The sequence below is a fragment of the Bubalus kerabau genome, chromosome 23 (assembly GCF_029407905.1).
Source record: "Bubalus kerabau isolate K-KA32 ecotype Philippines breed swamp buffalo chromosome 23, PCC_UOA_SB_1v2, whole genome shotgun sequence".
NCBI lineage: Eukaryota > Metazoa > Chordata > Mammalia > Artiodactyla > Bovidae > Bubalus > Bubalus kerabau.
In genome coordinates this window covers 28,048,178-28,072,244 of record NC_073646.1, presented here as the reverse complement: position 1 = coordinate 28,072,244, position 24,067 = coordinate 28,048,178, and the positions used below count along the sequence as shown (strand labels likewise).

At 53.9% G+C, this 24,067-nt stretch overlaps 1 protein-coding gene across 1 annotated transcript; it reads right to left on the bottom strand.

Moving 5' to 3' along the window:
• On the bottom strand, positions 1 to 23,903 carry SETD1A (SET domain containing 1A, histone lysine methyltransferase). Its single transcript, XM_055561643.1, has 19 exons — positions 23,269 to 23,903; positions 22,353 to 22,517; positions 22,055 to 22,150; positions 20,030 to 20,300; positions 18,310 to 18,431; positions 17,846 to 18,075; positions 16,715 to 17,558; positions 15,775 to 16,557; positions 15,082 to 15,258; positions 14,873 to 14,960; positions 13,940 to 14,097; positions 13,725 to 13,812; positions 12,098 to 12,439; positions 3,908 to 4,960; positions 3,308 to 3,480; positions 3,105 to 3,215; positions 2,805 to 2,924; positions 926 to 1,063; positions 1 to 830 (listed from the first exon to the last, which is right to left on the bottom strand). The coding sequence occupies exons 2-19, from the start codon at positions 22,500 to 22,502 to the stop codon at positions 657 to 659; spliced, it is 5,118 nt and encodes a 1,705-aa protein (XP_055417618.1). The 5' UTR covers positions 22,503 to 22,517; positions 23,269 to 23,903; the 3' UTR covers positions 1 to 656.
• Positions 23,904 to 24,067: the final 164 nt, after the last annotated feature.

The following is a 24,067-nucleotide window of genomic DNA, read 5'->3' as shown; positions in this document are numbered from 1 at the left end:
TTTTGTACAATAAAGTTTAATCACAATTATAAAAATGTGGCGTCGGGTTTGCACTATTAACATATGTACAGTCCAGCCCAACAGGAAGGGCCTGCCCCCCACCATCCTGGCCTGGCAAAGCCACAACTTCCAGACACCAGGTGGGAGGGTGACCCACGGGTCTGGCAGGAACAGATGAGGCAGGGTTCCAGGCACGGAGTCCCCAGGACTGGGGGCGCAGGGCCCCCTCCAGGGGGAGAACATGGCCACTGCCCCCAGAGACCCCTAAACTGGGGAGGGGTGCACGCAGGGCACAGAGGGGGAGTCCCCATTAACACAAAGCATGGGGGCTGGGAGGCCCCCCAAGAACAGGATCTGTACAGGCCGGCACCCCAGGTTTCCACAGGAAACAGCTGCTGGCAGCTACAAAACATTTACAGCTTCTTCTCCGCAAAGAAAAAAAAATTGGGGGGGATGGGAGGGCGGGCAGGGGCAAGAGGGGTCCCACAGAAGGTGCCTCAAGGGACTCAGGCCCCCTCGCTGGGCTCAGGGCCCCCAAGCCCACATTCCAAGAGGGGGCAGGTGGGCCCCACTGAGCCCACTAAGGCTGGGAGCGCTGGGAGCTCAGGGCAGCGAGGGGGAATAAATAGGGGTGAGGGCACCAGTCCTGCCCCACCTCAGTTGAGGGAGCCGCGGCAGCTCTCTGTGCCACACAGGCACGGGATCTTGTTGTCCTCCAGCGGGAACTTGTAGTCGTAGGTGATCTCCTCATCCACGCCGATCGGCTGCTTCGAGTAGATCACGATCTTCTTCTGGGACTCGATGGTGATCACCTTGGCATAGCAGTTGGGCTGCGGGCCGAGGGCAGTGTCAGTGGCGGTCAGCCCCCGCCCCAGCTCCCGCCCTGCGCCCTCCCGCCACCCCTGCCCGGCCCCTGTCCGCGCACCGTGCAGCAGTGGTTGATGAACCTCGCCAGGTTGCCGCACTTGGTGGCGTCGATGATGGTGTCGTGGTCTACCCGGAACAGGTAGCTGCTGCCAATGCCCTCCTGCACGTAGCGCTTCTCCCGCATGTCGGCCACCATCTAACGGGACAGGGGGTGATGGTCAGGGGGCTGCCCCTCAGCTTCCTGCCAGGCCAGGCTGGACTCCACTGGCCCCTGCGATCAGGGGTCTGGACGGTCCCCCAGCTGCCAGCCCGGGAGCCACGCCAGCCTGTCCTGAATCCACAGATCTCCCTCCAGTACCTGCTACCCCAAAGCGCTGACTTCTGACTTTGCTTTCAGGACTTCCTCTGACGAACACCTCCCAATACCCTTGGCTGCTGTCATGACAGAGGCACCCAGAGGAAGGACCCCAGGAAAGTCTGCACTGGCCACGGGGCAGGAGAAGCAGCCACTGGCTCCTCCTGCCTGGCCCATGGGGGATTCCCCAGACTCTCGGGGGCTGGGACGGTTCCTGAGATGACAGTGGTTACTTCACGGACTGAACCCTACTCATCTCTTCTCCCAGGACCCTCTTTCCACATCAGGACCTATGGCTGCCGCTGTCCACGTCAGGGCCCACATTCTCATGTGAGGAGGAGTAACTCATTTCCCAGTCAACAGCCAGATAAACCCTCTGCACTCTCCCCTTGGGCAAACTCACTCTCTTCCAGGCCTTCGAGAGCCAGTTAAGTGGGGTGACTCCTCCCAAACTCCTATCTCCAGCCAAAATCCACCTCAGTGGAACTGCTGGGCGTCACCCATGAGACATCCCCTGGGCACTGTCCTGACCGGAGGCCTCTGACCACACACCCGCTCCTCCTCTTTGCTGGCAGCCTTTCCTACTCCCAGCTGCTAAAGGCAGTGCCCGGAGAAACCGTCTTGCCTCAGCCCTTGCCCTCCATCTTCAGAACCAACTGGTTGCCTGGTTCTGCCAGCTACCTGAAACCCACTGCCTGTCCAGGCTACCCCTACCTTTGGCCCGGATCTCTGCAACAGCCCCACCCAGTTCTCGCTTCACACGGCAGTCAGATGGAGCTTACTAACCTCCAAATCCTCTCCTGCTTACTGCTTCACGGCAACTTTTCTCACCATCAGTCCAATCTTATTAACACGACTCCCAAGCTCTGTGGCATCTGGCCTCCACTGGCCCCTTGGCCTCACTTTGCTGCCACCTGCCTGAGTTTTCCCAGTGACTTCCTTGTGCTCCTAAGACCATCCTGCCTCCAGGCCTTTGCCTATGCCTCCCACGTGGGGGAGCACCCTGTCCTCTAACTCGGGCCTGGGATGCCTCAGCATCATTCAGCTTCTGGTTTAAAGGTCACTCCTACTGCCCTTGCCCCCCTGAACATCTTCTTTCATATCAACCGAGCATCATTCTTCACTGGAGTTACCCGTTCAGTACCTGTCTTGCCCACTAAACCGTGAGGTCTTTAAGGGAGACATAATATTCATCAGTATTTGTTACTGGATCACTAACATCTAGTTTACTAGCTGCTGTTTAATTGCTCAGTCATGTCTGACTCTTCATAACCCCAGCCTGCCAGGCTCCTCTGTCCATGAGATTTCCCAGGCAAGAATACTGGAGTGGGTTGCCATTTCCTTCTCCAGGGGATCTTCCCAGTTCAGGGATGGAACCTATGTCTCCTGCACTGCAGGCTGATTCTTTACTGCTGAGCCACTAGGGAAGCTAGTTTACTAGTACCCGTGACTAGTTGTTGAAGGAAGGAAGGGGAACAAAACAGGCCGGTGTCACTGGCTAAGTCTGGGAGCCAGGTGAGAGCATGGGCTTTCACCCAAAGGCTGGGTGGTTCTCGTGTCAGGTCAGGGGCTGGAGCCTCACCTGGCGAATGTTCTGACCCACGTATTCGATGACCATCTCATCAGCGGCAATGGGTTCCATGGCAAACAGTCCCCACTCGTGGATCCGGCTCCGGCCGAATCGGAGCTTCTTCTTCCGGAACTAGAGGGCAGAAGGCAGATTGTGCCACTGGGAATCCCCTTCAACCCAGCCGCTGGCCGCTCCTCAGACCTCCGGGGCAGAAGTATTCTGGCCACTCGCGCCCTGACCACCCCTAGGAGTCTCCATGATGCCACCTTCCCACAGTGCCCCTGCCCTCCTCAGCTCCCACTCCTCCCTCACCTTGAGCTGGTTTAACTTCAGCAGATCACTGTCCATGATGGCAGAAGTACCAATGGCACTCAGCAGCCGCCGCTGCTCCGACCGGCGCTCCGAAAGCACGCGGTTCGTCCCCTGCGAGGAGTAGGCCGGGGAGGAGGTAAGTGACATGAGAACTCATGGAAAGATGCTGCCGCCACTGGGCACGTGCCCAGGCAGAGACTCACCTGAGTATCCACTCCTTCCAGCTGCCGGGCCGAGACAGGGCACACGTCCAGGTACCGGTCCTTCTCCTTCTTGCTGATGGGGTAGTAGCCTTCGCTGCGGGCTGAGCCTGTCTGGTGCTCCCGGGGCCCATCTTGGGGCCGCCGCTTGCGTTTAGGAGTGCTCAGGTTGGTGAGTGCGGGGTGTCAAGGAAGAGAACCTGGTGCTCCCCAGTCAGATCCCTGGGGCTCTGCTCCCCTCTCTACCCCCCCGCCCAGTCCCAGCCCATGGAAAGGGTGACTGACTGGCTTTAGTTGGAGGTCCTGAGCTTACTCACTGTTAAGATAGGACAGACAGAAATGTCTTAAACTCCACCTTTTCTGCCACCAAAACTTCAGAAGGCAGAAAACACACATGTAACAGAGAGAAATGGTGACTTGGCAGCCAGAGGAGAAATACCCAAGCTGAACGTGGTAGAGAACGGGACAGGGAAGGAGGTAAACCCAGACCCAGAAATGATCGCAGGAGGGCAGTGCCTGGCCAGCGACCCCAGGGAGGCCCCCTGACCTCCACCCCCAGGCCTGTTTCCCTGTCCCGAGGCCAGCCTCTGGGGCTCAGGATATTGGTGTGCTGGACCCAGTGGGTGTCGTTCAGCCAGTCGGCCCCACTAGTCTGCTGCAGAAGCCGCTCGTACGTCAGCCGCAGGTAGCTCATGTCCTCCAAGTCCAGGCCCGAGTTCCAAATGTCATAGAGGATGGTCATCTGCTCAAACTCGCTGCGGGGATCGAAGGTGGGGGGCGGCGGCGGGGGCGGGGGCGGCCGCCGGCGCCGCGTGTGCGAGCGGAGGCTGCGCCGCCGGGTGGCGCCCTCGCCGTCGCTGCTGCTGCTGCTGCTGCTCTCCGATGACTCCGACTCCTCTTCCTCTTCCTCCTCCTCCTCCCCGTCGTCCTGCTGCTGTGGCGGCTGCTTTGGCTCCTCCACCTCGGCCACAACCACCTCCGGGGCCTCGAGGACCTCGTCTGCCGGGGAGCTGAAGAGGGCCGCGGGGGCCAGAACGGGTTCCAAGGGACGAGGGGCAGGCGTGGAGGGTGGCGGCGGGGGCGGCGGCGGCGGCCTGACAGCCAGGGCGTAGTTGTGCTCCAGGAGGATGTGGCTGAGCAGGGGACCCGGGCGCTCGGCCTCGTCCAGTGTCTCCGCGGCCTCCGAGTCGTCGGCAGCGGGCAGGGCGGGCAGGCCACGTCGTGCTGGGGTCAGGGCCAGGTCAGCCAGCACGGCCAGGTCCACTTCTGTGGCTGGTTCAGCCTCTTCTTCCTCGGCGGATCGGCCCCGGCCTCCGGTCCGGTTCCGGCCTCCTCGGGACACCTCCTCGGGCCAACTCTTGACCAGAGAGGCGTGGTCGAGGGGCAGGTTGCGAATGGTCCGCTCCACAGCCCGGGGGGCTTTGCGAGAGGCAGGGCCGGAGGACTTGGCCTGTGGCAGGGCGGCGGGGGGAGGCTCTGGGGCCGGTGCCTCCTCCACCGCAGAGAAGGAGACGGTTTTCCGGCGTTTCTTGGGTGGGGGCAGAAGAGGGATGGGAGAGGAGGGGCGATCGTCGGGGCGGGGGGTGGGGGCCGGGGGTCCAGCTGGTGGCTCTGGGGGAGGCTGGGGCGCACTGGGAGGCAGTTCCTCAGTGGAACCTAGGGAGGGAAGCACAAAGAAGGGTGAGGGTCAACTTCTCGGCCAATGTGATCAGATGCATTTGATGATGGAAATTCGCTGGAGGCAGGCAACCAGCCAGCCTCCTCTGGGAGTCCACACCCCAGCCGCCCTCTCTCCTCACCTTCCACCAGACACACTGGCCTCTCCCACCTGCCGTGTCCTCATTAGGAAGGGTTCCCCTGATGGGATGGAATTTTGCATCTGCTCATTCATACCTTCTGCAAACACTTCCTGAACACTAACTATGGGAAAGCCTTTGATTGTGTGGATCACAACAAACTGTGGAAAATTCTTAAAGAGATGGGAATAGCAGGCCACCTGACTTGCCTCCTGAGAAATCTGTATGCAGGTCAGGAAGCAACAGTTAGAACTGGACATGAAACAACAGACTAGTTCCAAATCGGCAAAGGAGTACGTCAAGGCTATATATTGTCATCCTGCTTATTTATCTTATATGCAGAGTACATCATGAGAAATGCTGGGCTGGAGGAAGCACAAGCTGGAATCAAGACAGCTGGGAGAAATATCAATAACCTCAGATATGCAGATGACACCACCTTCATAGCAGAAAGCAAAGAACTAAAGAGCCTCTTGATGAAAGTAAAAGAGGAGAGTGGAAAAGTTGGCTTAAAACTCAACATTCAGAGAACTAAGATCATGGCATCTTATCCCATCACTTCATGGCAAATAGGTGGGGAAGCAATGGAAACAGTTACAGACTTTATTTTTTGGGCTCCAAAATCACTGCAGATGGTGATTGCAATGGTGACTGCATTAAAAGACGCTTGCTCCTTGGAAGGAAAGTCATGACCAACCAAGATAGCATATTGAAAAGCACAGACATTACTTTGCCAACAAAGGTCCGTCTAGTCAAAGCTATGGTTTTTCCAGTGGTCATGTGTAGATGTGAGAGTTGGACTATCTTAAAGAAAGCTGAGCGCTGAAGAATTGATGCTTTTGAACTGTGGTATTGGAGAAGACTCTTGAAGTCCCTTGGACTGCAGGGGGTCCAACCAGCCCATCCTAAAGAAAATCAGTCCTGAATATTCATTGGAAGGACTGATGCTGAAGCTGAAACGCCAATACTTTGGCCACCTGATGTGAAGAACTGACTCACTGGAAAAGCCCCTGATGCTGGGAAAGATTGAAGGCAGGAGGAGAAGGGGACAACAGAGGATGAGATGGTTGGATGGCATTACCAACTCAATGGACATGAGTTTGAGTAAACTCCAGGAGCTGGTGATGGACAGGGAGGCCTGGTGTGCTGCAGTCCATGGGGTCGCAAAGAGTCAGACACGACTGAGCTACTGAACTGAACTGAACTATGGGAGGGCTTCCCTGGTGGCTCAGATGGTAAAGTATCTGCCTGCAATGTGGGAGACCCGGGTTCAACCCCTGGGTCAGGAGGATCCCTTGGAGAAGGAAATGACAACCCACTCCAGTATTCTTGTCTGGAAAATCCCATGGACGGAGGAGTCTGGTAAGACGTGACTAGCGACTTCACTTTTAACTATGTCAGGTATGAGGCAAACACCTTTGAAGCCCTCCTAGAACTTCTGGTCCAAGGAGACAATCACATGAAACACGGGGCAGCGCAAACTCTGAAGAGCAGGGTGGAGCCTCAACTCAACACTTGGACTCTGGTCTTTTTTTTTTTTTTTAACCAAGACTGGTAGTGACAGAACCTCATCCAACAATCAGACAGACATCAGACAACTTTTTTTGCCAGCTGCATTTTGTAACCAGGATGCAACTGCCCAGATCTGCCCAGAATTAAAGTATCCATTATTTTGACTACAAACAATATTCTTTGTTCTGTGAGGTTAAAATACATACAATGTAAGAAACTGAATCTTGTATTAAAAGGCTTTATAAAATTGTACTGGAGTCTTACCAATGAGAAAGGGGTCAGGAAGTCCCCCCTCAAGAAGCTGAGGTGGTACTTTATTTGGGCTTTTCCTTCAGGTCAATGAAATTACACTTTTTTGGCTTTGGAAACCTTTTCTAAATGTACATATACAAATGCGTATGCCATTCAAAGAGGAACGGTCTTTCAGGCCCCTGGCCCTTTGCTCACATCCTTGGCTACAGCCTAGGATGAAAGGGCGAGGCCATGGACTGGCCTCACAGGGATGGGTCAGGTCTGCAGGACAGCCCCTGGGAGAGGGCTGTGCCTGAACAGCAGCAGCTCAGGGGGTGAGCAAAGGGTGAGCAAAGGCCCTGTCTGTCCCTTTGTTCAGAACACCTCATTCCTTTCGCCCATCCAGAAAGCCTGGACACAGCTTTTGAATCCAGCTCAAGGCCACTACCATTGTGAAGACTTACCCAGTTTCCTCAGGTACTGCTAATGTCTTCTCAGAACCAGAAGGCTGGTGGCTCTCAACTGCCAGCTTCAAATTTGCTGCACCAGATTAATAGCTGGAATTTTGTGCCAAGCACTAACCCAAGCCTTTCACTATAGTAAATACTCCCTTCATTCTCCCAACAACCCAATGATGTGAGTACTATTATTAACCCCATCTTACAAAGTCAAGGCAGACAGAGGCTGATAATCTGCCCAATCACACAGCTAGCAAGTGGCAGCACAAGGCCTGTGCCCCAGGGCAGCCTGGGATGTGAGTTTGGGATCTTATCTCCTGCTCCATGCTGCTCTGTACCTCCTGGCCTGCGACTCCATGGTTCCACATCTGGCTCTACCATCCACAGAGCTCAAGGGCAGCCAGCACCAGGTCTGGCCTAAGCAGGCAGTGATCAACATACCTCCACTGCCTCAACCAACATCCCCCCAGCCTCCTGTCTCTCGAGGCTCCAGACACCCCTGGGCTGTCAGCCAGGAGCAACCCACGCTCTGAAGCTAGTGAGGCCCTGGGTGCTGCTCTCCAGTCCCCTAGTTCCTACAAGTCCTCTCCTGTCTAATCCTTTCCTGTGCTCCAGGGCAGCCCTCTCCTCTGCCCCAACCTCCCACCCTAGCCTACTGTGCCCCCTGGCAGCCTGGTTTTGGAGAAAACCCAATCCCTCCCCCAACATAGCTTCTTCCAGAGACTTCCCTTCTGCTCCCCATCCTGAAAGAAAGCTGGCCATGCCTTTCATAATTCTGGGAGACAACTTTTGGGGTACCTGCCCACTTGATACAACTCCCAGAAGCCACTGTTTATACTGTATGACCTACCCCACTTCCTGCCCCCAGGCCGTCACTAACTGATGGCTGTGTGACCCAAGCCATCCCAACTAGAAACTTCCCCAGGGATAAGGATTCAAGATAGGAGGCGGTCTGTCTGTGGGGCAGACATATTCTGCTGGAATGGAGAAGCAGAGGACGACCATGTGCAGCAGAGCAGAATGTACCAGATGGGAAGACAAGAAAGTCGAGATTTAAAGGTGTCCAGGCCCCTGTCCTTGGGATCCACCAGACCAGTCCTCTCCAGGCTCCGGCCATCAGACCGCACAGGTCTCTATCCAGTCGTGTCCTTGGTAGTTCAGATTCTCCTACCATTCTCTAAAGGCCTTCATCTTCCTCTCCTCTCTCTCCTCTGCCATCTACCTACTAGAGGGCTCTGACAGCCCACCTATTTGCCAGATTCTCATAGTCACTCATCCTCAGTTACCCTCCACCAGTCACATACCTGATCTCATCCCTCCACCTCAGACTGTGACTCTGACCTCTATCCTCTGACCACAGTTCTCCAAGTCCTTTCACTTCACCCCATCATACCTGTTCAATTTCCCATCCTCTATCATCCTCCAGCCCATCACCTTCCCCCTAAACTAACTTCACTCTTGGTCGTTTCAGATCACAGGGGCCCTTGCTTTGCCCTCTCCTTTCACGCTACTTTCTGAAGCCTTCCACTACCTCTACCTAACCTGGAATCCACCCAACCCATCTCTCTTCCTTCACCCCAACGTTCCAGGCTCCACCTGTGCCCCCTCACTCTCAGAAATGTCCTGCCTGGGACTTCCCTGGTGGTCCAGTGGCTAAGACTCTGTGCTGCCCAGGCAAGGGGTCTGGATCCGATCCCTGGTCAGGGAACTAGATCCCACATCCTGAAACTGAGTTCACATGCCACAATTAAAGACCCCCAGTACTGCAATTAAGACCCAGCAGAGCCAAATAAATAAATTACACATATATACACACAGTAAAAAGAAATGTCCTGCCTTCCTACTAAAGAGAGGAAAAGGTGGTCTTCAGGCAAAGACCCCACAACTTCCTGTCTCCCTATTTACGAGAGATCTGCATGACCTACAGAGTCCATCCTCCACCTCCCCAGGTGTGCCGCTCCAGCAAGTATTCCTCTCTCTCTTGGTCCCTCCACTTGCTCTCTTTTCCCTTCAATGTATGAACACACTCAAGTCTCACCTACTTTGAAAAACTAACCCTCCATCAACCCTGCACTTTTCTGCCATCTCTCCAATCCCGGCTGGGAAAACTTGATCATCTCACTAAGCCTCACATTCCTCATCTGTAAAATGGGAGGAGCAGGGATGCTATGAGGAGTAAATGAGAAAGTGATATTTGCAATGCACTAGGCCTAGAGCCTGGCACATGGGACCTACTCAAGAAACGTTCACTAACATTAGGTACCATCCCCCTAAACTCTCTTCTTCCACGAGCATAGCTTACCCTTACCAAAAGAATGGTTATCTGTCACTTGCCCTTACTCCTTAACACCCTCTAACTTGAGCCACACTACTGAAATTGATAAGGCAAGGTAAGCTTATCAAATTCATAAGTTGGTGACCTCCTAACTGACAAATCCAACACTCGCTTTTCCTTTTGAGGCCTCCCAGAAATACAGGCCACACTCTCCTTTTGATACCCTGAGCTTTCAAGGTTTCCTTCCCACCTCTCTGGTCATTCCTTTTCAGTCTCCTCTGGCTCCACTCTGCCCACTATCTCTTATAAAACAGTTAGGCTCTGGCCCTTTCTCTCATTCCATACATCCTTCCAAGGTATACACATGTATTCACAACCATACTTACAAATACCTATTGCATTTCCCACCTACTGTTTTCTAGAGCTTCAGATCTATTCTTTTTTAACATTTTATTTTATACTGGAGTATAGTTGATTAACAAGGTTGTGACAGCTTCAGGTGTAGAGCTTCAGCTCTACTGATCCAACTGCCCATTGAATGTTCCTACCCGGAGGTCCCAGAGGCACATGAAACTTAACCCCAATTAAATGCATCAGACTTCTCCCTAGTTCTGGCTTTCCTTGAGTTTCCTTTCCTGGTAAGTACTTTAACCAAGAGGTTCTGGCTCCTAAGTTTCTCTCAAACCCTCCTCCCACTTCCGCTCCCCGCACCCTGTCCTCACTGTAACCACCCCACTCTGGTTCAGGCCCTTCGCTCACCCGCATCCCTTCAAACCTTCTCAGCTGTCCCACTTCCTTCTTCACCTCTTAGAAATCCTCCCACTTCTGCCAAAATGATCCTCGTGACACGCAGATCTGATCACATCCCGCTTTTTCTTCCTACCCTCCCAAAGAGTACTGCGATTAATACCCCTTGACCTGTGACCCCATTGGCTCTTCTGTCACCCAAGGACTTCAAGAGGCTGAAAAGTGTCTTAGGGTTAATCAGTGCCTCGATTCCTCCTCTCACGGGATCTGGACCAGAACAGGGTGCATCAATGCTGAAAGGTCTTCCTGTGCTCACTGCCTGTCTCAGACCACAAATTCCCAACAAGGTTCAAATGAGATTTCTGGAAGGCCACACACATCTCTAAAGCAGAACTTGAAAACTGAGTTAATTCCATCATGCTGCTACAGCTGCTGCTAAGTCGCTTCAGTCGTGTCCGACTCTGTGCGACCCCACAGACAGCAGCCCACCAGGCGCCCCCGTCCCTGGGATTCTCCAGGCAAGAACACTGGAGTGGGTTGCCATTTCCTTCTCCAATGCGTGAAAGTGAAAAGTGAAAGTATAGTCGCTCAGTCATATAGACTCTAGCAACCCCATGGACTGCAGCCCACCAGGCTCCTCCGTCCATGGGATTTTCCAGGCAGGAGTACTGGAGTGGGGTGCCATCATGAGAGCAATCCAAATTAACCACCACCACTTGCCTTACTGCAATAGCCTCTTAATCTCCCTGCATACACTCTGGCCCCTCCCAAGTTTTCTCTGCACTGCATCTTTTCAAAACATGGATATAACCACGTCAGTCTTCTGATGGCATTCGAATGCCCTCAACATCAAGCCCACATTCTTAGCAAGGCTTATTCATTTTCCATGATTCAGTCCTTGCTCATCTCTTCAGTTTAGGCCACCCTAGCTCCCCCTTATTCTCACTCCCCAGGTTAGCTTTCCTTATTATCTTCGAGCACACCATTTCCTCTGCCTCAGGGCCTTTGCACACACTCTCCTGCCTGCCTTGGCTTGATTCTAGCCCAGTGGTGCTTCAGCAGGGAAGACTTCCTCACAGATGTGCTCAGGTTCTCAAAGTACCCAGACTTTTCTTTCATGGCCCTTACAGTTTGTAGTCAGAGTTTCTTAAGTATTTTTTTAAGGAGAGACTAAACTGTCTCTTCCTACAGATGGTAAGTTTCATGAGGGTGAAAACAGGGCCTGTTGTGCACACTATCCTATCCCTCACCCCCATTCAATAAATAAGTAGCTACTGCCCGAAGCAACAGTTCACTCAGCAAGACACATTACATGTGTGATATAAAATGACAACTGAATGTACAAATTCACAAAGAAAAGCAAAGACAGAATTAACTTCTCAGTTCACGTTGTTAATAGTTATCATCTATCCAATCTGTCCATTTAAACCCAGGTATATACTACACATTAAGGAAGAGGCTTAAGAAAAAATGAGAAGGAGAAATTTACTAAATTGGGAATTCTCTCCTTAACTTATTTGAGAAGAGACCATTCTGTTTTTAGTAGCCAAACACCTGGTCCATCTCAGAAAACTGTTTCTGGCAGTGTGATCTAAGTGTGTCAGGCCATAAATGTCTCCAAGGGATGAGTGACAGAAGGTGACTCCTGGCCAACTTTGCATGTTTTCCAACGAAGTCACACATATGCATACAATTAATAAATGTCAACCCCACCATTCCCATGAACACAGACATACACATACAAAGACTTCGACAGCAGCTCCCCACCGCCTACCTGCAGGTCCCACAGGAGACTTCTCCTGTTCGGGGAGAGGTGTGACTGGGGAGTCTTCAACCCTTTCTGGCTCGGGCTCCTCTGCAGGTGCTGACAGGGGCGTGGGGACATCTCTGGGGGGCGACAATGCTGCGAGTATGATTGCTGGTTGCTCCTCTTCCTCTTCTTCTTCCGAGGAGGACTCAGATGAGGAGGAGGAGGACGAGGATGAAGACGAAGAGGATGAAGAAGACGAGGAGCTGGAGGAACTGCTGCTCTCAGAGTCCGACGTGCTATCGTTCTCACCATCTGAGTCAGCATACAGAGAACATTTGGAGGACGAATCGCTTTCCCCGTCCTCGCCTGGAAATCCAGAAGGGGGAGTCAGGCGAGGTGAGAAGACCCCTCACTTAGTCAAGCTGTGGGTTCATTCACTGAGTCACTACTAGGGATATGTGAGGCTCCGTGCTAGGTGCTGGGGACTCCTACCCACAAGGAGATGGAGAGGCAGATGATTGGCCTAGAGCGTGATAAATTCCAGTATGAAGGGTTGGGGGGGCGGGGTGGCACAGTACAGGCAATGGGAAGGCCCAGATTCTGCCTGGTGGATCAAATCAGGGAAGGCATCCTTGTGAAGAAAATGCTGACGTCAAGAAGAACAAGGAGGAGTTCGCCCAGCAGACCCGGGGGCTGAGTGGGGACATCATAGGTAAGAGAAGATGGTGCCCTTGGAAGAGACAATGAGGCGCTAAGACTGACGGGAACTGGTGACCATGTGGATGTGAAGAGGTCTGCGCCCCTCACTCTTAGCGGATGACTTTGCCCTCTGCTCTCCTGAGAGGGAAGCTCTCAGACCATTGTTCTTACAATTCTGGCCTCTGAAATGGCACCACTCGGAGGCATCTCTTTACCATCAGCTATAAAAGAGCCCATCTTTCCCCCATTCCCTGAGCCTGTTCCTCCCAACTCCATTAATCTAGTTCATTTTCTTCAAAGCATGTCTCTCCACTGGAAGTGCTGCTATTCGTCCACTTGTTTGTCAAGTGCCCGCCTCCCCTCTGGTTGATCGCCAGCTTCAGAAGAGCAGGAACCACCTCTGCCTTGGTCACTGCTAAGTCCTAATACCTAGAACGGTGCCTGGCTCACAACAGGGGCTCAGCATCTATTTCTGAAGAAAGACAGAAACTGAACCATGTACCCAGGCCTCAATAAATGCAAAAGGACAGACACGTGTTCAACTGAGGCACAGAGTTGGCTTCAATGACAGCAGCTGCAGGCAGGGGAAGAAGCTGACAGAGCTTGGTGGCCCGGCTTTAAGGGAAGAGGAGTGCCCAAAGTGGGAAAGGCACGGTGTGGCAGCAGCAGGGGCAGCAGGAAAGGCAGCCCCCTTATCTTGGGAAGAGAAACAGGCCATGCTGGGTTGTCTTCATGGGAGGGCCTGTTTCAGAGGAAAGCAGGAGGGAGTATTCTGGGTGTTGTTTGCAGTGGGCCAAGGGTTCCAAAGAATGAGGCTAAAAGGCAGTTGTTGTGGGGGAAGGCAAAGATGGCCAGCTGATCCAGCGGGCAGGTTACACGGGCAAGGAAAGGGCTGGACGGGTGGCTGAATCTCTCCCTTCCCAGGATTCAACTGCACACCCTGGGTGCTTACCGTCTGATGCTTCTGTCTCCTTCTTTGCAGAATCCATGGCTTCCTCACGCTCTTCATCTTCTTCATCTTCCTCTTCATCCTCCTCATCCTTAGGGAAAGGGACAATTGGGAATTAACAGAAGAACAACTGGTCCTCTAGGAAGCGTGGCCATCGGGGCTCCAGCACAGAGAGACGCTGGCTATGGCGGCAGGAACTCAGAACGCAGGCTCCTCACCTTCTCTGAGGAGGACTCCTGGGATGCTTCCTCCCCTTCGCTGTCCAGAGCAAAGGACTTGCGGTGCTTGCCCTGGGTCTTGCTTCGCTCTTCATCTCGTTTCGGGGGCTTGGTCCCCGGACGGCCTGGCTCTCCAACCTCCTTCTCTCGCTCAGCATCTAGGTCCAGAAGAGGGGTAGGTGGCGCAATTTACCACCAGCAGTAACAGCCCCATCTGGTGAAAGGAGCTCTTCACACACAACCACTGGCCTTTCTCACAGTCCCATAACACAGACCTTGTTTCATGGACAAGAAGCGGAGGCTCAGCAGAGAAACATACAAACTGCAGAGTTCCTTCACACTTTACACAGTTTTAAACACACTGGACCCATTTTATCTTTCATCCTTTTCTGGGCTGGGTGAAAGAGGGAGGTGATTTCTTTGAATATCTGGCCCAAGAAAGTAGTACTAAAGTCAACAGGTCTCCAGGGAAGCAGACCAGATTCAGTAAGGAAGTTTCCCAGCCACAGAAGCCATCAAGCTATACAGCTCAGACTTAGACTAGTAAGAAGGGTACAAGCAGGCTTAAGCATTAGATGGTAACTTTGGGTGGATAACCTGTCTAACTTCACATTTCAAAGAGCTACTTTATTGTAACTTTGTTTCAAATCTTCACTTGGATTCTTGCCCTCAAGACACCTTCACCCCTTCACCCCTGCCTCTTGGTTTCCTATCAGAATCTGCAGCCTGCCAGGCTCCTCCGTCCATGGAATTTTTCAGGCAAGAATGCTGGACTGGGTAGCCATTCCCTTCTTCAGGGAATCTTCCTGATCCAGGGATCAAACTCAGGTCTCCCACATTGTAGGCAGAGTCTTTACCGTCTGAGCCACCAGGGAAGGCCATTAGAATCTAAGCAGACTGTTTTCCACTTTTTCCTTCACCTGACCTACTCACCATCTTCATCTTCCTCAGCTGGAGTAGAAGGCCGGGGCCTCTTTTCCTCACTGGCCTCTGAAATTTCCGAAGGCTCTTTTCGCTTTACCTACAAGATGAAAAGAGAAAACCCAAACACTCATGGTTCCCAACCACCCTTATTCTAAGGAAGGGAACCCCGCTTTCAACTCTCTCCCCACCCAACCAGGCAAGATCACAATTCTGGGTACCTTGAAAGAAGGCAGCCGCAGGGCCCCTCGCAGTCCTGATCCAAAGGCGAAGGCTTCGATGCCGGTGGTACCGCCACTCTTGGCCCAGTCTACGAGGGACAGCAGGCCTGGCTCTTTGAGCTTTGTCTTCTCTTTATCCTCCTCCTTGGCTTGCTGTTTAGCTGCATTCTGGAATGGCTGCAGGCAGTAGGGGGACTGAGCCCCAGAACCCAGGCGCCCCCTCCTGCCTCCTGCCTGAAAACTACTCCCAGGCCCCAGGAATACAGAAAGGTATCCACTCACTTCTCCATTTGATACACATCTACGACACACCTCCCTCCACTAGCCCCTGTACAGGCATATTCTCAAAAGTCCGCTCACTCCATCTACCAATCTCACAAAGCTGCTGCTCTCACTCCCACTCTACAAATGGAGACACTGCAGAGTGAAGCCCAGAGAGATTACGGGCTTCGTCTGCCGCGAGGCAGTGGTGGAACCAGGACAAAGCTCTTCCCACTCTTCAGACGCCTCCCTTTTCTACTGTTCTGGGTACCCTCCAACCCCCCTGTGCTCAGCTGTATGGACCACTGAGCACCTAGTCTCTCCACTCACCCTGACCACCTCTCTTTTCTGAGCTGTGTAGCCTGAAGAAGCCAGAGGTCTATTTCCACCAATGGAGCCCTGGTCTCTCCAGTCCCAGGCACTGGGCCTCACCTTGGCCTTCTCTTCCTTGCTCTCCCACCACTGGTCAAAGGCTCCAAAGGCCACGTTCTCCACCATCTTGCGGTTGAGGTCTCGCTGCATGATGCTCTTCATCTCCTGGACCAGGGTGGCCAGTACACGGCCCACAGTGCCTGCCGATGGTAGGGCCTTGCCCTCGGCCAGCTCTGCTTCCTCCCGGGGGGGCAGCCGGGCCTCTTCTCCTGAGACTGAGGAGGGCAGGGGCTCGGCTGCCATGGGCAAAGGCAGGTGGTAGGCCTCCCGGGAGTACGCTCCTCGGCCTTCTTGCCCTTGAGCGTACAGAGCGTATGGTAGGCCATAGGCCGCCTCTTGGTGGGGTGGGAATGGGAGGAAGGCCTCCCCAAAGGCCCCACCGGGGGGACCCGCTGAGGCCGCGGTCAATCCTTTGCCCTGCCGCAGCTGGTGAAGCCGGGTTAACATCTGGGTCTGCATCTGGAAGGACATGGGCATTCCTCCCCACTGAGCCCCAAGTCGATCCATGAGCTCTAAGGAGTTCACAAAGTCATAGATGTGGGGGGGTGGCGGAGGAGGAGGGGGGTACTCGGGAGGCGGCGGCCCGTCGGGTCGCGGGGGGAGGAGGTAGGCAGGCTGGTGGGGAGGATAACCAAGGGGAAGGGAAGCCAGGTAAGGAGGGGGTGGGGGAGGTGGCGGCGGAGGGGGTGGAGGTTGCTGGGGGGGTGTCGGGGCCGGAGGGGGTGAGCCGCCCCTGTCGTCATCAGAGATTTCCATGTCCTCTCCAGAAGAGCATGGAGAAGCCTGTGGGGCGCAAAGGATGGTCACAGGAGGCTACCGCCAGTTCTGTGGACTTTTCCCCAAATCTCTGTTCTCTTGCCCAGTTCCCTTCCTTCTCCCCCTGGGCCCAAGCCTACTCTCCCAGATCCCAGGAACTTTCGTGGGCAGACCCCAAACTCACCTGGTTCTGTCCATTGGCCTTGGGCGACTCCCGGGTAGCTCCTGGTTCCCCACTCCCTGCAGGTGCCACATCCTCAAAACTCGCCGGGGCTGGAGGGGGTGTGCAGGGCCCGTGACCAGATCCAGAAGGGGCCTCGCTCCCTGTGTCCCGAGCCCCCGGGCCTGTGCTGCTGTTCTCTTCCTCTTCCTCGGTGTCAGAGGCCAGGAAGGAAAACTTGGAACGCTGCTCCTTCAACAACATCTCAATGCGGGAATCCAGGCTGCTGTGCTGAGCAAAGGGCACGCTCTCGTTGGTGGTCTCTGGGGCTGGGGAGCCAGAACGGGCCGGTGAGGCTGGGCGCGGGGAGGTTCGAGCTTCTTCTCTCTCGGGGCTGGGCCCCCCGCCGCCCCCTCCTCCACCAGGTTCTGGAGGCTCTGGGGGTGGAGCTTCGGAGGCAGGAGGCCGGTAGTCCTGGTCAGCAGGCCGGTTGGGCTCGGGGGGCAAGTAGGAGGTGTAGGATGGTGTGAAGCGCTCAGCGGTATTTTCGGCAAAAGAGGCCCCGGGGGGCTCGTCCCGAGTTGCCCGGCGGGGTGGGTAGGAAGCATGGCGTTGGTAGCGATTCCAGCTTTCGTAATACGCTGGGTAGTTTGAGTCGGAACCACGAAAGTGAGAGGAGGAGGAAGAGGACGACGAAGAGGACGAAGACAACGAGGAGGACGAGGAGGCGGCGGCGGTGGCTGCAGTGGTGGCGCAGATGGCGGCAGAGGTGGTCGTGGGGGCCGAAGAGGCGGAGAAATGGCGGCGGGAGAAGGAATCTTGGTAGCTGTTCTCTGACCGCCGGGGCTTGAAGGAGGTTGAAGTGGTGCTGGAGGAAACGTGCAGCGGTTAGTGGAGTGCAGCTCTGTATGACCAAAGCCCACTGCCCCAGCCATCAGTACCCAAAGCCCTTCTACACTGCCCCCAAAGGGAGATCTAATGGCTGTTGGGTTCCTAGCCACAGAGTAAATTCCCCGAGGACAGGGGTGTGTTGGCTGAATCCGCAAGGAACCAATAAGACCAATTATCCCCAACTCCCTCTTTTGAGACTTTGGGTTTCCTCTTCCCAGGCAGCTCCCTGCCTCTGGGGGGTCTCAGAGGGGCTTTCCGCTGCACCTGCTGGAGTAGGCAGAGTCCTGAGAGTAGGGGGTGCTGCCCCGAGACGTGTAGGGGGTTCCTTGGGAGGACTGAGGGGTGAACTGGCCAAAGGAAGACGGGGTGTCTTGTCGGCTGCTGGAGAAGCTTGTGTCTTGGGAGCAGGGGGTGCCGTTGCCAGGAGTGCCCACCACAGCCGAGCCTGCCGGGAAGGCAGCTGTGTCTGATGAGGAGCGGCGGCGGGAGTCGGTCTGGGGGGGACATAGTGCGGCAGGGGGAAACAAGAAGAGGTCAAGCACCATTTGACAACATGACCTTCACCAAACCAAGAACCCCGATCCCCTGCTTTTGGAAACCAGTGAGGCGTCCTTTCTCTGGCTCTTCCTATACTTTAACAGTGAAGTCCAGAACTGCCCAAAGGCTGCCCCTGGCGTGTAAGTACTGCACCCGTGGGGCAAGGGCGTCGCCAACTATGAGCTTCTCACCGTCTCCGTGGCTGTACCAGAGCCTTGGAACTTCTCACTCAGGGCCTTGCCCCCAGTGGGCACCGTCTGAGGGGTGTAGGAGCCGTTGACTATTAGTTCATAGTATTTCATTCGTTGTTGACCTAGAGGGAAGAGAATGGGAACTGAGAGACTCAGATGGAAGAAACAACTCCTTTCAGATTTTGTATTCCCACTTTTTCCTCAGGCCTCAATTTGCTAAGATTTCCTGGAGTCTAGGGGCTTTAAGTTCTGCTACCTAGTCTCTACTTGGTAACTACTACAAACAACATACCAAATGGCCCTTAATAGTTTACAAAAATACTTCTAATGTCTGTTACTATGTTCGACAATCACCAACAGAGAAAAGCATCCGTAACTCTATCGTACAGGCTTAAAGAAAACTGACCTGCAGAGTGGTGAAACCTGAATTCAAACCCAGTCATCTCAAGCTGGACCCCACCATCCTCCTCATCCTATGAACTACAGCACTATGATGGCAGCCTGAAGGTTAAACTCAGCCCACCACTGTGATTTATTTGCCCTACACAATCACTTAAAGTATTGGGAAGGGTGACGGAGAAACCCACTAGTTTGGGACTTCCCCAGTGGTCCAGTGACTAAGACTATGCACTCCCAAGGGAGAGGGCCCGGGTTTGATCCCTGGTCAGGGAGTTAGATCCCACATGCTGCAACTAGGAGTCTGCATGCCACAACTAAAGAGCCTGCATGCCGCAACTAAGACCCGGGCACAGCCAAATAAACAAATATCTCCAACAAAAACAAAACCCACGAGATTTCACGCAAAAAACTGGATTTTTGGCTTAAAAATCTGCTAGTCTTCATCCCCATGTACAAATTGGCTGCTGCTGCTGCTAAGTCGCTTCAGTCGTGTCTGACTCTGTGCGACCCCATAGACGGCAGCCCACCAGGCTCCTCCGTCCCTGGGATTCTCCAGGCAAGAACACTGGAATGGGGTGCCATTGCCTTCTCCGACAAATTGGCTAGTGTCAGCTAATAGCTAGCACCTTCAGATGCCACTAGACAGTTGCCAGTCCCCACCCCTCCCTACGGCTACTTAGCACAGAAGTCCAGACTGCTTCACTCACCTCAGCTGCTGCTGCTTAGTCCCTCAGGTGTGTCCGACTCTTTGGGACCCTATGAACTGTAGTCCACCACGCTCCTTTGCCCAAGGAATTCCCCAGGCAGAATGCTGGAGTGGGTTACTACTCCCTTCTCCAGGGGACCTTCCCAATCCAGGGATCAAAACCGGATCTCCCACACTACAAGCAGATTCTTTACCATCTAAGCTACCAAGGAAGCCCATCACTCACCTATATATGTCCCTAATTCTTCATCTAAAATTTCAAAACCAAAAAAACTCAAAACCTAGTGTTTTTTAGAACTTGGTGCCAAAACCTGACCTGAGGCTATTTACCATCGTTTTTATTCATCCTACCCAGTGTGACTCTTCAGATTGTTTCTCACAAAATACAGTCATACATTAAACCAGAGGGTGCTGCCCCAACCCTGACAGAGTCAACATGCAGAAGCCGGTATATGTACCATAATCTCTCTGTAAAATTCTGATGTGAGAAACACGTGGCCCAAGAGTTTCAGAGGAGAAATCATGGACCTGACTACTTGCCAGGCCCCTAGAGGCATTTGTGCTTACCATCTCTGTCGGAGCCCAACCCTGGGCAGCAAGCGAGGGAGCCCTCACCTTTGATGTCGAGCTGGGCATGGATGATGTTGCCCATGACGGAGGTAAGGTGGAGGTTTTTGACTGTTTCCTTGGCTCCCCGAGTGCTGGTGAAGAGCACGCGGGCCAGGCCCAGGTGCTTGCGAGTACGGGGGTGGAGAAGGATCTCCACCTCTTCCACCTCGCCATACTTTCGGCACATATCCTTCAGGAAGGTCTCCCGCACATTGTCATTCAGCCTTGCAAATGTCACTTCTTTCAGTGGGATCTGTCCAATATAGAACTCATCCAGCTGTGGAGAGGACAGGAGTTAAGTCTGGAGTCTCACTACTGATCACCACGCCTTGCCCCATTGGGAAACTTTAGCGAGACCCATGAGGCTGAGAGAGAGAGAATGGAGAAATTAAGAGGCAAGGGGATGGGGAAGGGGGTCCCAACAAAGGATAAATCTGTCCTGACCCCTCTCTTCCCTGAATCCTCTGCACAGAATGATGGCAAGAACCAGAAAAAGAAATGTACAAAGTGAGAACATTCATAGAAAGAACCAGTTATATGAAAATAATTCACTAGCTCAGCTTTCACTAAGTGATTCCCAAGGACGGGGCACTAGGAATACAAAGATGGAGAAAAGAGAGAGTTCTATGCAGAAACATAGACAGGCCAAACAGACACACACAATCACAACATGACACAACAAGTGTCAACAAAGGTGTAGACGCGGTGTTTGGGAGCCCAGAGAACGAAACCTTTGCTCAGAGAGGAGGCAGGAAAAAATTCATAAAGGTGCTGTCATTCATACTGGACTTTTCGGATAAACAGGAGTTCACCATAATGACAGAACCTGTAGGGCACACGACTGTAAAATAACTTGGCATTGCCCAGAAACTGCAAAGCGCACAGTATGAGAGAGCACAGGTATGCACTATCGAGGCAGGAGAGGAGGCTGGCCACACTAGTAATCATACATGCCAATGCACAAAAAAATGTGAACTTGCCAACAAAAATAAAATAAGATGACAGCAAAACCAAAGAAACATATGACAGCAATAAACGGAGAAGAGAACAGAGACAGGGAAACCAGGGAAAGTGAACATAAGACTCTGTATTAAAGGAATAGGCAACAGAAATGGAAAAATTAATGTTAAAAAAAAAAAGAGAGAGATGTGTTTAGAAAAAGAGTCAGCATGACTTGGTGACAGATTAAGGACAGAAGAATCACAGGATGACACCAGGTTTCTAGCTTGTGCAGCTGAGTACATGGTGTTGCCATTCATCAGCAAAAGGAAAATGGAAAGAAAAGCAGGACAAAGGGGGTGAAGATAATTGTTTTACATCTCCTGAGCTTGAGATTTCTTTGGGACCTCCAGATGGAGCTGTCCCTCCACCAGGCAAATAAGTCTGGAGTTTCAAGAGATCTGGAAGTCATCAACACTTCAGTAATTGTGAAAGTTGTGGATGGGAAAGACATTGTCCAGGAAAAGTATACAATGTGGAAAAAAAAGGGATGTGGGAACCCCACAAGTGACTTATTAAAAAGGAAGAATAAAGAGTTAACAAAGGAGATTAAGAACCACCAGTTTTCTAGACCCAGTCCTCCAAGGACTGATGAGTATCCCGCCTGGACAGAGACATGGGAATCCTCTGAGGAAAAAACACAGAGTGAGAGACAGGAACAGAGGACTCCAGGGATGGAGTCCCTGGCACTGTCACTCCCCTTAACTGAGAAATTGGGATAACACAAAGGGTACTATTTTGCTATGCACGGTCTAGAAGTACACAGTGACAGGTGTAGCAGCTGGACCTGTCTTCATCCTTCAAAAAGTTTAACACCCTTTTTGAGACACCTAACCTATACCTTTCTAGAAAATAAACACACCTCTTGTCCACAACAACTCAGTCTCATAGCCTCAGAGATTATTAGATCTGTTATTAGACTCTTTCACTAGGAAAACCCCCTTTCCCTATGCTACATTAAGACTAGACTACCAGGATGGAGCTCCCACACCCTCCAAGGGCCACCACACCAGGAGACTAGCAGAAACGTACCTTAAACTTAGGGACTGGGAGGGAAAAGTCTCTGTTTTTGGACCTGACGTGGCAACGGGGGTCTTGCAGGTCCTCCACTGGTATATACTTTGAGTCCTAGGAAAATAATCAGGAACAGAGAGACAGCTCAAGGTGAAACCACAGTGTTGATCTCTAGAGCCCCTCTGGAGACCCATGAGCAAAAAAGCTGGGTTCTGGTTGCCCACTTTAAAGAACGCAGGTTCTAGGTTATGAGCAGAGATAACAGAGGAGATTGGGTTTGAGTTCCCTAGATCTGGGGAAGGCCTGGGACACTCACGTTGACACTAAAGTGGATTCCATCGTATCTGTACACCTTTTGAGAAGGCCTGCGTAGGGCAGGGTCCAAGGCAGGATCCACGATGAGCTTGTAGTTCCGCCACTGGAAGCTCGGGGCCTTCTGCCCATCTCCCCCACCTTCCTGATCCATCTTTGCTCATTTACACTGCGAGGAAAGAGGGATAAGCAAAGGGGTTCACGACTTAGGCCCAACTCCCTTGCTGCCCCTCACTGACTAGCCCCGACTCCAGGTAACTCTCATCACCTCAGTTTCCATACCTCACTCACCATGACCCGAGGCTCCCCCAGATTTTCTCCCAAGTACCTTCTTTCACCATAACACCCCATCCTCTGTCCACCTCCCAACTCTCCCCTCTGGCCCCCAGGCCCATCTCGCGCCCCCTTACCTTCCCGTTCTCCCTAGCCCGCGCCCCACTTGGCCTCGGCGAAAGACCCCTCCCCCGCCCCCTGGCAGGCCCCGCCCCCTCCCGCCTCCTCACCGGCCAGCGGCCCAGGCCAAGCCCGGCTCCCGCTCCCACACACCGCTCCCGTCCCCGCGCCCCAATCCTCTGGCCAAGAAGTGGCACCTCTTCGGGGCGTTGGAAACACCGCGAGACCGAGCCCGAGACCCGGCTTCGGCCCTGAATCCGGGCGGGGGGTGGGGGAAACGCGCGCCGCTGCCCTCTCCTCCCGCCCCGGCGCATTCTGCCCCCCCATCTCCGCGCACGCGCGGCGCGGCCTCACTCACCCGCGAGCGGCGAGCGGCTCCCCCTCCCCCCACCCCGCGCGGCACCTCAGCGGCGCGAGGCGGCGGCGGCGGCGGCGGCGACAGCGCGAGACCCGGCCCCGCAGCGGTGGCGGCGGCGGCGCCCCCCCACCACCACCTCCCCGGCGCGCGCACCAAACACCACCGCCACCTGCGCGAGGCCCAGCGGGCACAGCTTCTACATTCGCACTTTCGCCACGGGCGACTCCGGGAGACCCACGGGGCCGAGGATAGCGGCTTCGCCTCGGCCGGCGGCCTATGAAGCTCAAGAGTTGCGGCCCAGTGAGCCTGGAGTTTGGCCGCATCCCCCGGAGAATGGACTTCACCGCGACTATCCAGCTGCTCTGGCCTGGGACCCTTGACGAATCGGCGGCGTTGAAAGCAGCGACTAATCCCAGAGGAAAAGGGGGCGGGGCGAAGGGGAGGAGGCCAGCCAGAGCTGGGGAGATTTGAGTGGCGCGTTGAACAGGCGCAGATTCGTCAGGCGGGCGGGGCGAATCGGTAGACGGGATGCGCGCTCCTTTGCTCCTCTTTGCTGCCCCTTCCTTAAGCGATCAAAGGTCTGAAAGGCTGCAGATTCGCCACAAGTCTTGGCCTCAGCTGTTGCCTCCCTTCACCAGCCTTGGTGGAGTCAAGAAAATAATGCCTGGTTAGCCAAGCCCTGTTGGCAGAGTCGGCCACTTTTCCTGGATCTTTCTTACTAGCACAACTCACAGGACTGCTCAGTTCCGACCTGGGGGAAATGGTTACGGAGTCCGATGAGAATTTTCAGCCGAGTATGGAGAGGCCCGAGAAATTCGGAGGAGGAGCCGGCCTAGCGAATCTGCGAATTATTTAGTGGGCGGGGCCAAGGCTCCGCGCACAGAGGGCGTGGTCAGCGTGCGGAGCCCGGCGTCGCCGGGGCGCTTCCTGTAGGACCCTCGGAAACCCGGGCGGGGTGGGAGGGGCGC

Bases quoted from the DNA above. Each gene is read 5' to 3' on its own strand.
- SETD1A (XM_055561643.1), bottom strand. From the start codon at position 22,502: ATGGATCAGGAAGGTGGGGGAGATGGGCAGAAGGCCCCGAGCTTCCAG. The intron at 18,076-18,309 runs GTGAGAAGCTCA...TGTCCCCCCCAG, and splicing joins CTGGTACAGCCACGGAGACG to ACCGACTCCCGCCGCCGCTC. The intron at 3,481-3,907 runs ATATCCTGAGCC...GACACCCCGCAC, and splicing joins CCACTGGGTCCAGCACACCA to TCACCAACCTGAGCACTCCT.